We start from the raw sequence: 12,143 nt of genomic DNA, 5'->3' as shown, positions 1-12,143 counted from the left end.
TATTAATTTTATTCAAAACAAAGTTAATCAGATTAACTTTTTAAAAGAAGAAGTTTCTTTTGCTAATATTGAAAAACAATTAGGTAATTCTTCACTTCAAAAGAAAATCCAGTTTCTTTTAAACAAAATCCAAACTTCTATATGTTCTGACCTACCCAGCGCTTTCTGGAATAGGAAAAAACATATTGTTAGTCTCCCTTATGAATCAGGATTCAAAGATACCCAGATTCCCACTAAAGCCAGACCAATTCAGATGAATGAAGAACTCCTTCATTATTGTCAGAAAGAGATTACAGATCTCTTAGATAAAAATCTTATTAGGAAAAGCAAGAGTCCTTGGTCTTGCTCTGCTTTTTATGTTAATAAACCTGCTGAGATTGAGAGAGGTACTCCTAGACTTGTCATCAATTACAAACCCCTCAATCAAGCCCTTCAATGGATTAGGCATCCTATCCCCAATAAAAAAGATCTTCTTAACAGACTTAATTCTGCTAAGATCTTTTCAAAATTCGATATGAAATCTGGATTTTGGCAAATCCAAATTTGCGAAAATGATAGGTACAAAACTGTCTTTACTGTTCCCTTTGGGCATTACGAATGGAATGTTATGCCCTTTGGTCTAAAAAATGCTCCTTCTGAATTTCAAAAAATCATGAATGACATTTTCAATCCTTATTCAAAATTTGTCATTGTCTACATTGACGATGTTTTAATTTTTTCCCAATCCATTGATCAACATTTTAAACATATAAATGTTTTTATCAATGTTATTAAACAAAACGGTCTTGCCGTTTCAAAATCAAAAATTAGTCTCTTTCAAACCAATATCAGATTCCTTGGACATAATATCCACCAAGGTACCATTATCCCTATCAGTAGGTCCATTGAATTTGCTGATAAATTTCCTGACAGGATTCTTGATAAAACCCAATTACAGAGATTTTTGGGATGTCTCAATTACGTAGGGGATTTCATCCCCCACCTAAATAACATCATCAAGCCTTTACATGATAGGCTTAGGAAGAATCCTCCCCCTTGGACTGATGTCCACACTAATGTCGTTAAAGAAATCAAAAACAAAGTCAGGAAGATAAATTGCCTATATCTTCCCATCCCCCAAGCCTTCAAAATCGTTGAAACTGATGCCTCAGACATAGGTTATGGAGGTATTCTTAAACAAAAAATCGAGTCTCATGAGCATATCATTGCATACACTTCAAAACATTGGAATTCTGCACAACAGAATTATTCTACTGTTAAAAAGGAAGTTTTGGCAATTGTTTTATGCGTTTCAAAATTCCAATCTGATTTATTAAACCAAAAATTTTTAATTAGGGTAGATTGCAAGTCTGCCAAAGAAATTTTACAAAAGGATGTTAAAAATCTTGCCTCAAAACAAATTTTTGCGAGATGGCAAGCAATTTTAAGTGTTTTTGATTTTGACATAGAATATCTCAAAGGCACTTCAAACTCCCTTCCTGATTATCTTACCCGTGAATATTTACAGGATAAGTAAGATGCCTAGAAAGGCAGTTACCCCTTCTAGGGGAGGAACCACTAGAGGCGGCAAAGTCAGATTAGCTCTGACTCTAAACAAACCAAGACCACAATCTGCTTCAGCAGATTCAAAAACCTCTTCTTCTGGGTCATCTACCCCCATTGAGTCATCGACTCAAAAGGCAATCCAAATTGTTGAGTCATCAACTCAGCAATCTGGAACTCCAAAAGAATCCTCCAAAAAGACTGATTCTGTTGTCAAAACCACCAAACAAACCAAAGCAGACTATGCTCTCCCAATTAGTACGCTTTTAGCTGTCCAACAAGGAAGCTTGAGTAGCCTACGTAATAAATCTTGGGCAGACATTGCCTCTGAAGAAGATATGGAATTAGATTTAGCTAGCCTAAACACTATACTCCAGTCCTTCAACCAAACCCAAAAAACAATAACCAATAAAACAGAAGGGACCCTTGACCTTCAAAAGGGAAAACAAAAAACTTCAAATCCAAGCCATTATGTAGCCAAAGGAAAATTCTCCTCAGTCATACAAATGGAACCTGAATTTTGGGACAAAAACCCATACAAGGCAATTACTAAAGTTTTCCCACCAGGATTTCATTTCAGACCATATCAGGCTAATAAAACCAGGCAGTTTTATGAGTTTATCTTAGTGGATTCATATTCTGTTTCCATTAAACACTACAAAGACCACAAATATCCGTCAGTTACAACCCATTCGACAATCTAAATCCTGAAAGTCTTAACTCCAAAGGCTTTTGGAAAAAATTTAAATTCTTATAAAAAGTTTTCCCAACCATTTGATCCAGTAGGATATAATTATTGGGATTACATTGACGCATGGACAAGAACTTTCTGGTTCCAAAATAAACTTAACCGACATTCTTGGTTAATATATTTTAAAAAGAATCAGAATTATGACTTTCCAAATTGGTTCCTCCAATGGTGGGATTATTTTGGGCCAATTGAAGAAATCCTTCCCACACCTGTCAAAGAAGGATACAAAATTTACAAAGGCAGGTATCTGCGAGAATCAAGAATTCCAGCAGATCTTAAATACTTCTCTGACTTTGCCCTAGCATGGGTATTCTCATGGCAATACAGATATGGCAAGACAGAAAATGAAGACACTCTCCCTCTGTTGCACAGGTATTCCTTTGTAAAATGGTGGAACCAATTCAATGCGGAACATGCCGGACCAGATGGAGTTGCTGAATATTTTGGGGAAAATCCCAAACTATTAAATCTAGCAGACCCAGCAACATTTCAATTCCTTAATCAGAAATCCAAAATTGCAGCATTCTTATCAGGGTGCGATACCAAAGAAAAAATGAAGAAAAATCTTCAAGATGTTCTCCTGCTATTGCAAAGCCAAGAAGAAGGAGAATCTTCTAACCAAGATGCCAATATTGAAGAAAATCAAAATGAAGATGATTGTTTCGGTATTGACATCCATGATCTTTAAAAACCGGTACTATAGTGAATAGTTCCAGTCATGAACCGGAACTATAGTAATAGTACTTTAAATTTTCTTTATAAGGAGGCATCGACCATATTGTGAGGTACCCTTTCATTTAGCAACATAAGAGAGATTTAAGAGAGAGAAGCTCTGAGAGAAAAACTTCTTGTAAGCCTTCTTCTTCTTTGGGATCTTTCAATAAAATTTGCTGTTTCAAATTATTTTCCTCTCTTCTCCCTCTTAGCCGGTCCTGTTCGGACTACCGTCGCTCCGGCTTTCTTCTCTTCTCCCTTCACTAGATCTGTGTTGGTTATACCACCATTCTAGTTTCTTTATATGTTAACTGTTTTACATACTGCACTTTTAATTTCTGCATATCATTTAGTAGTCCTGCTACTGCCTACTTTATATATATATATATATATATATATATATATATATATATTTTACATGTATTTTCTTTGATGTTCATTAACCGAGTGTTTTGATAGGAGATGAAATTCTTCTCCTATGTCTTATTCTAGGGGAATGTTGTTTTTAACAGTCTTGATAATGTAATCAAAACTATTTTTTTTTTTATTTAGAAACATATAATGTGTCCCGAGGGATTTTTAGAATAGTTTAGTTTGGTTAATCTCTTCGAACCGAACTTCTTCGTCAAAGAGATTGTGTTTGGTGTTATTTCAGAAAACTATTTCTCCTTATCATAAAGGAGTAAATTTTTCGTAGGAGAGGACGAGGAAGATGAACTAGAATTAAATCTGAGAGAGATACAAGAAAAGGAGTGAAAAAGATGAGACATCATAAAAATAAACCTCTAGTTCATCACCCTTATTTGATTCCTTAAAAATATACTTGTTAGATCATTTATAACTCTTTCTTCTAAATCTAGTTATTTGTAGGCTTTTTTTATTACAGAAACATAAATTTTTTTACTGTAGCCACCAACTTCTTATGTTCTTTAACTTCTTTTGAATATAGCATCGTTGAATCAGCCTTATTGTCCTTCATTCACACAGGTCTTACTGCTGCAACTCTACTCAAAAGAACTAAGAACTAATGTGCTTCTAGTAAAGATATTTCATGGAAAATAATAGAAACTATACAGTATTTTTGAACCATTAGTTCATGGCATTGTTACAGACAGAAACAATTAATAACGGCTCACCCAAAGGGTCTGTCAGTTGTCCAGCCTATAAACCATAGTTTCATATATATATATATAGGTCTAACACCTCATTTTAAGACCCATGTAACACATAAAAGCTCAGTTTAAAAATACCCCTTAAGCCTGAAGTTACAACTTTCGAGAATGAGGAAGCTGAACTTTTTTTTTTTTTAAAGGGTAAGCAAGAAAGTGGGGTTTAAGAACAATGAGATGACTCTTGACAATAGTTATGAAGATGAAAGAATAGAGTAAAGAGGAAAAAGATACATTCACACAAACAAGGAAGAAAAAATTAAGAGAAAAAAAAGGGCAGCACGATTTTGGATTGCACAAATGGCCCATGTTTCATTTAAAACATTATACGCCCAAGTGGTGAGTGTTGAGCACTTAGGAGATGAACAGCCTGAAATTAAAACTTTTTTACATCTTGCAATGAACACTCAAGCTGTGCGAAATGACACCTAGGTGCTGGACAACTTAAGACAGTTCAATTTTCTTGCGTAGTGAGTTGGACCTTCTACATGAACACTTAGGCAGTTTTTTTAGTTACTTTAAAAAGTAATAAATAAAACACTAAATAAAAAATTAACTTAAAATAAAATAAAATAAACTAAAATAAGACAAATAAAACAAAACTAAATAAACAAATAAAACAAAACCAAATAAATAAAGGATACTAAAAATTGAATTGCTTTTTCATAATCATTCTTTTAATGTCGTAAGCTTGACTTCTTACAATTCTTCATGATAATGCTAAAGTTAACCTCTGGCTATCAACCTCTCCTCCAAAATAATGCCTATGCTTAGGCTCATTTATTTTGAATTTTCTTCCAAATGTTGATTCAAGTAACTTCACAGCATTAATCGAAAAAACCTTGCTTATCATACCTCTTTAGCATCTCAATGATTTGACTGAAATACCTATTATGAATGATTTTATGCATAACAATACTGTAAAGATTCAGTAAGATGGATGGTTTTGGAAGAAAGATTCAACAGTATTTATAATATAAACTTTTCAAACAAAGTAGAGAGGAGGAATAATTGGTCAGGATCAAGATGGCAGGTGTCTGCATGCTTGGTAACAAAGTGGAAGAAATGGTTAGCCATTCGTTTTTCTGCTTCCATTTTTCTTATGAAACATAGTGCAATTACTATCAATGGCTAGGTGTTGAGACTGTACTACTGGCAACAGACTAATCATTTCATACAACATACTAAATGTATATATGGAAAAGCCGTAAAGAAGGCTTCATTTTGTGTTTACTTTACAACCATTTGGATACTATGACTACATAGAAATGACATTGTTTCCAGAAGGGGCAATCGTAGCTCAAATGCAATAATGGAATTGATTAAAATCAGATCTTCGAATTGGATTAGAGACAATTTAAAGGAGCCTTAAATTTGCTTTAAATATGTTTAAAACTTAAGCGAAAAACTTCTATGTAAGTAGATAAATTGATTACTTTTAGGTTTCTATTTTGTTAAACAACATTTTCACGATAATGATATATGGTTGGTTGCACAAGGAGCTATATCTTTAGTGTGCGTATTATTGTGTTCTTGGTCGAATACTTGTATCTTGATATATAACATGTAGTTTTAATTATTTGTTCAAATCTATTAAAAAATTATGTAAGTCTTTCATAATTCCTAATTTAATAATTTTTATATTTTTATAATTTTTAATAAATTTTAACTATTAATTAAAAGAGTATATTAAAAAAAAGTATTTTCCTAAAATTCTTCTTCGTTTTTCTTTAATAAGTAATCATGTGCAATGTTCTTGGTAATATATTAGTATCACATATTATGGATAGAAAAATCTTTTATACTTCCTTTAGTAAATTTTTTCAGCTTATAAAAAATTAATATTACGATAATATTTGATGTATTAATAATGTATGATTATATATTAATAAATTTACTTATGAATAGAATATATCATGCTATTAGATACATTTACAAATGATTATACTAATAGATTAATTTTTATTAAAAATTTATATCAATACAGATTAATTTAACATTAAACCATCAATAGATGACAGTTATTTTATATTGTAGATTCACATTTTTTACTTATTTTTGTTAAAAATAATTTTTTATTATTATATGCTAAAAATAAAATTTATATAGTAAAATATTTGTCAATAGATTTTTTTCCTTATAAAGAAAAAATAGAAGATTTTTGTGTAAATAAAATAATAACTTTAATTTTTTTAAAATTCTTAAAATATGTCAATTTTTTTTATAAGACCGCGATCAAGTTAGACGTATTTGTTTGAAAGTAGAATATAAGTGGTCCGTGAAAATGTTGATGAATAAATTATTGCAAAGTGACAAATTATAAATTGCTCTAACTTTATGTAACTTATATTTAAGAAAAAAATTAAATTAAAAAAAGAAATATTTGAAATTTTATATATATTTTTTATTTGTAAAAACATTCCAAGGAAATGGAGTCCCGAAAACAAACATTAAGCTACAACTCTGTGAGTAGATATAGAAGTGAGAAGCATAAAGTTGTAGATATTACCGCAAGTGAATGAAGGCAAAGCAGATATGGGACTTTGGGGCAATGTCTGTTTGCAGTCGATGTCTCTTTTGAACCATTGCACTGGGAGTCCCAAATGAAAACCCTCACTGCTTTTTATTTTTTTTAAAACAATTTGAGGTGTTTTGTTTAAATGTTTTATACTCTATCATTGATATTAAAAATGAACTACAAACACTATGAATTTAATTTACATACAATTTCTTTTGCACTGTGATTCAATTATAAATTATCATATAAGTAAAAATTATTATTTTTATGATAATTAATATAAAAATTATATCTATAATGTATATTAATTAGTCTACAGTATAAAAAATTTGCACTCACAGAGTCAGCGCACCAAAATTAAGCACAAACGTTATATTCGTAAACCATATCGATCTGTTTTAATAACTTTTAATCAATATGGTTTATTTTAAAAAATAATTTTTTAAGCATCGGAATTTATATTTTTCATTTATTTAAAATTTTATCTTTCAAAATTATATATATATATATATATATATATATATATAAACTATAAAGGCTAAAATTATAAGGAAATCAACTAATGTCTCAATAAAAAAACTTATAAAAAATATGTTTAAAGAATTTAAAATATAAAAGATTAAAATATGAAACCAAAATTAAACGAATAAAAATTATATGGATAAAACATTTACTTAAAACTCTTTTATCTTTATATTTATGTTATAAAAAGAAATACTAGGATAGTTTTAGACATTTTTTTTACATATATGTATTTTTTTTATCTATTTTCTCTTCAGTCAAATAACTTGAAAACTTGTCTATTTTTCATTCATTTTCTCTGCGTACTTCATTCAATCATATTTCTTTCTTTTCTACTTCAACCAAACAACGATGCATAGTATTAGAGAAAGAAAAGATTCATGTCTTTATTTTAGATATATAACTATTATATTTTTCGCACCCATTTTTTCTTACATATATTTTTATTATTTTTCTTTTTACCTCTTTTTCCTTTTTTGTTATCACATTATCTTTTACATCTTTAACTTTTTCTCGCTTTTTTTCTTTTTCTTTTTCTTCCTAGTTATCTCTTCACCCATTTTACACCTAATAATTAAGTGTGAAATGATCATTTTTCATTGAAAAGGGGTATTTGTTTGGTCTTTGAATAGAAGGGTAGCAAATATTGAGAATGACAAGGTTTTTATGAAACATGAAGAGGTTGGTTGATGTTTGATAGGGCATTTGCAAGTTGGAATAGAGACATTAAATTTAGTATTGTGTCATCAAGTTATTACAATTTCTAATGAGAACATATTCATAGGATGGTGCTTACCGAACAACAATTTCGTTGATAATATTACTGTTTTGCGGTTGGCATTATCAACAGGTGCTGTAGTAGCAGTGCACTCAAAATAGCAATTTGTGATGGAATCAAGAAGCTGCACACATACTCATCTTCTCAGATTGCTTCCAACTCATTCGAGATTGAGAGGGACGATTATTGTCATGATATTTTGCAGCATTTTGGAGTACTATTGGTGCTCTTTAGTACGATAAAATTCTGTTTTAGCAGATAAAAAAAGATACAAGGGTATTTTCTGCCTTATGCACAAGTCACAAATCTAGAATTTTACAAATATCAAACAAATTTATTTAGTCCAGTAGTCTGAATGATTCCTGGTTCTCCCAAGTCACACGATACTCTGGAATCATAAATACTAGAAATACAAAGTTACAACACTGAAGTATCTGGTCACACTTGCATGAGAATACATATCAAAAGCATCCTAGATGTCATACCTTCATTTCGAGGGGATAACAACAATAACAAAGTCTTATCCCATTAAGTGAAGTCGGCTACATACATCGTACAACACTATTGGCTTTGGTCAAAAACCAATATCATTTCACAATAGACTTGAAAGGCAGGATTTGGCCTTGTGTTCCTTGGGTAGAATTTCCCACCACTTAACAAAGGTAGGATCCTTTAAGAACATTTCCTTGGTTAGCACCAAGTCATCAGTCCACTTTTTAATATCTTCTTCAAGTTGCAGAACCCTCTCCTTGACTTCTTCAAAAGGTTTCTTGTTATTAATCGAGCTCAAAAGCTCCTCTAATTCAGCCCAGAAGGTGGATTCAGAGATATTTCTTTTAGGCACCCTCATGGCATGTTCCAACCATCTTTGAGTGTATCTATACCGTTTCGGCCTGGCCCTGATCATGTAAGGTCCAGTGTCTTCATTCTTCAAATGGCGATAATAGTTGGCAATGTCTAAAGGTTCCACAAGGCGACGAAATTCAGTTCCAAGCTTGATCCAATCTGGCTTGCCTTCAAACTCATCAGGGAGTTCATACCTCTTCAGCATCTCAATGATCTCATCCCACACCCCTGCCAATATAAGCCTCTTCACATTTGCTTGGAAGTCATTTGCCTCCTTCTGCACCTTGAAAGCATCATAATAGCCCTTGCCCCTATGTAACTCACATGTCGTCCTGTAATTTTCAAGATCCCTCATGCTTCCCACAGCTTTATCCTTAATCTCCTTAATGATTTTGTCCTCATTTCTGCGCTTTAGTTTCTCCAACTCACCAGCTGCTCTAAGGCATAGTCTTGCTCTTGTGCTCTGAAATTTCAGGCAAGAAATTATCACTTATTACCAATATCTTGGGATCTAATCCTATGCTTGAAATATAAGAACAGCTCTATTATTTGAACAACTACAAATTGACATCGTATGCGACACCATATAGAAAATTTTTATATCATGTACTTTTTAGCTTTTTTGTAAACACACACATCTCAAAAATACTACAAAAAACCAAAGGAACAACTAAACTACATTCTCCAATATAAGAACTGTGTGCGTGTGTGTGCCTAAAGAACAACAATGATTACCAGTCCAAGGCCATCCAATGCTGCGCTAGTTGTTACAATATCACTATTAGGGCCATCAGCAGACAAGGGAAGTTCCTCAAGTTTCTCCAAGTACACCACATTCTGCATTCCCAAGCTATCCTCCAATTCAGCCTCATATACTTGATGTTGCAGTATGCTATTCTTAGCAACCTCAGAAAGTTCTTGCAAATTGCTTAGCTGAGCAGTGTGGAACATGAGTTGCAAAACAGCATCCGAGTTTTTCACCACAATTAACTGTCCATTTCCGTTGCAAAAAATGTATGTTCCAAAGGGCCTATAAGGGCTTAAGTCAACAAAATATGTCACCGTCTCAAGCAACAAATTAGTGCTTCCCATGAGAACACAAGCAGCATGGCTTGTAACAGTTGCTGCATTCCTCATCACAGTTGAGTAAAATTCAGAACTCAAACTGTCTAAAATTTGGGTGGAAGATTTCAACTTGGGGTTCAAGAATTCGAGAATTGAGCTAAAAGTTTTCTCAATAGAAGAGAAGGGAGCAAGCAAAATCCGCGGCACTATGTCAAATCTCAAAACAAAGTGTATAAAATAGCTAGACCAATTTTCACGCCTTGAAGCATGAGAGAATATATGATTACCAATTAATGGGGACCCAAAAGTGACACATAGGGGAGGCTTTTGGTTTCGGGTTTTGGTTGGGTTAAGGTACTCTTCCAAGGCCCAAAACGTTGCAAGAATGGCCACTGCAGCACCAGAGGAGTGCCCGGTAAACACTACTTGTTTCCCATCTGACATAGCTTTATGCACCTACAGATTTTGACGGTTTTCAAGTCAAAATAATTAACCAAAAAGGAAAATTATCATGGTAACTGAAGAAACCACTAGAAAAGAAAAGATATGGGGGGTTCAAATTTCTACACGTGGGAACCAAATAATAACGGGATAACTGAATCAAAGGTTGTGTGTTACATACCTCGGATTTCATTGAGCTGTTATTGAGTATGTGATCGAATCTGTTTGAAAAGCCTTCGTTGACCCAAGCAGCTTCATCATTACCAACACTTCTAAGTGAAGGGAAGAGGGTAAGATCTACCTTGGTTTCTCCGAAAAGTTTGTTAACGAACCATTCAGTGGCATCCCAGGAACCAGGGAAGCTGAAAACAACATAATGGTCCAAAGAAGTGCGAATATAGGGCCTCTCCGGTGCCTTGTGAGCTTTGAAGGCCAAACCACACGTCTTCTTAATGATCTCTTCTTTCAATCCTATGCTGTCTCCAAGCGATCCTCCAGCCATGTTCTTATGCAAGACCAAGACCCTGCAGTTTTAGAAATTCTTTTGTTGCTTACTTGGTTTTCTCACTTGTTGCATCCTCTTATAGGGGGCGCATATGGGTTAGATTGTTACTAAATAAAATGACCAAGACTTTGTAGTTTCTATGCAAGTCCGAATGGATTAAATTATTAAATTGGCGATGAACAATATCCTAAGAAAATTAAGGTGAAGTTGAAGTGGTCAAGAAATATGCTTCATGGCCTGCTAACCATTACTTGTATTTACTACCAAAAATTGATTAGGTTAGCTTTATTATACGAGTTCAGACCCAAATGAAAAACTTTATTACTCAATTTAGATCAGCAACATAACAGGGATGGAGATTGGAGAACTTTTAAGCTCCGTTTAGATAATGAAATACAATAAAAAGAAAAGAAATAGAAAACAAGAGAATAAAAATTATATAATTTTTTTATAAATGTAATTAAAATATATGAATAGTATAAAAATAATAATTATACTGCCTAATTATAATCTGTCATATTATTAAGAAACGTCCATTCTTGTATTAAGTATTTTCAAAATTAAACCTTCAATACTTTTTAACTGATTACTAATATAAATGTTTTTTATATTAATAATATAAAAAATCATTTTTTTTAGACTACGATTCTTCGAATAACTTTCACAATAGTAATCTCACTTGAATTAAAAATTCACAATATAATACAAAGGACTCTCCTGAAAAAATGGAATTCATACACAATTAAAATAATTTAAATTATTAAATATTTTTAAAAAATAAAATAAATAATACTTAAATCAAATTTACAAATTTTTTGTATACCTATTTTGTATACTAATATACCTATGAAACAGGCTTTTATTACATTAAATCTGATAAAAGATTTCTACATACACACAGAGAGAACATATCAGTATCAGATTTTTTATCTTTAAAATTTACACTACTTTTAAATAATGTCTCTCACCATGTTTCCTTTATTAACTATAATAAATTTATTTTTAATATTAGTATTTTTTTTACTTTTTTTTATCTAAGATATATATATATATATATATATATATATTTAACACAATAATATACCTTTAAATTACACTTTTATTAGACATACATAATAATTTTTTATTTAAGTTTATTTATTATTTCTTAAATTGATAATTATTAGTATATACTGATTATTAGTATTTAATTAAAAAATTATACTATATGATAAAATTATTATTTTTATTAAATACACACTAATAATAAATTCTTTTAAAAAAATATGGGAGAGAATCAGAAAAAATAAAAT

The 12,143-nt window shown here is 31.6% G+C and overlaps 1 protein-coding gene across 1 annotated transcript; it reads right to left on the bottom strand.

Moving 5' to 3' along the window:
* Positions 1 to 8,220: 8,220 nt before the first annotated feature.
* Positions 8,221 to 11,196, bottom strand: LOC113873070 (protein EDS1L-like). The gene is made up of 3 exons (XM_027511043.1): positions 10,528 to 11,196; positions 9,576 to 10,361; positions 8,221 to 9,303 (listed from the first exon to the last, which is right to left on the bottom strand). Exons 1-3 carry the CDS (start codon positions 10,846 to 10,848, stop codon positions 8,587 to 8,589), a joined length of 1,824 nt encoding a protein of 607 aa, XP_027366844.1. The 5' UTR covers positions 10,849 to 11,196; the 3' UTR covers positions 8,221 to 8,586.
* Positions 11,197 to 12,143: the final 947 nt, after the last annotated feature.

Source organism: Abrus precatorius, unplaced genomic scaffold (genome assembly GCF_003935025.1).
Source record: "Abrus precatorius isolate BTA unplaced genomic scaffold, Abrus_2018 Scaffold10, whole genome shotgun sequence".
Lineage (NCBI taxonomy): Eukaryota > Viridiplantae > Streptophyta > Magnoliopsida > Fabales > Fabaceae > Abrus > Abrus precatorius.
The sequence above is the reverse complement of the archived record's forward strand: the minus strand, read 5'-3'. Positions and strand labels throughout refer to the sequence as shown.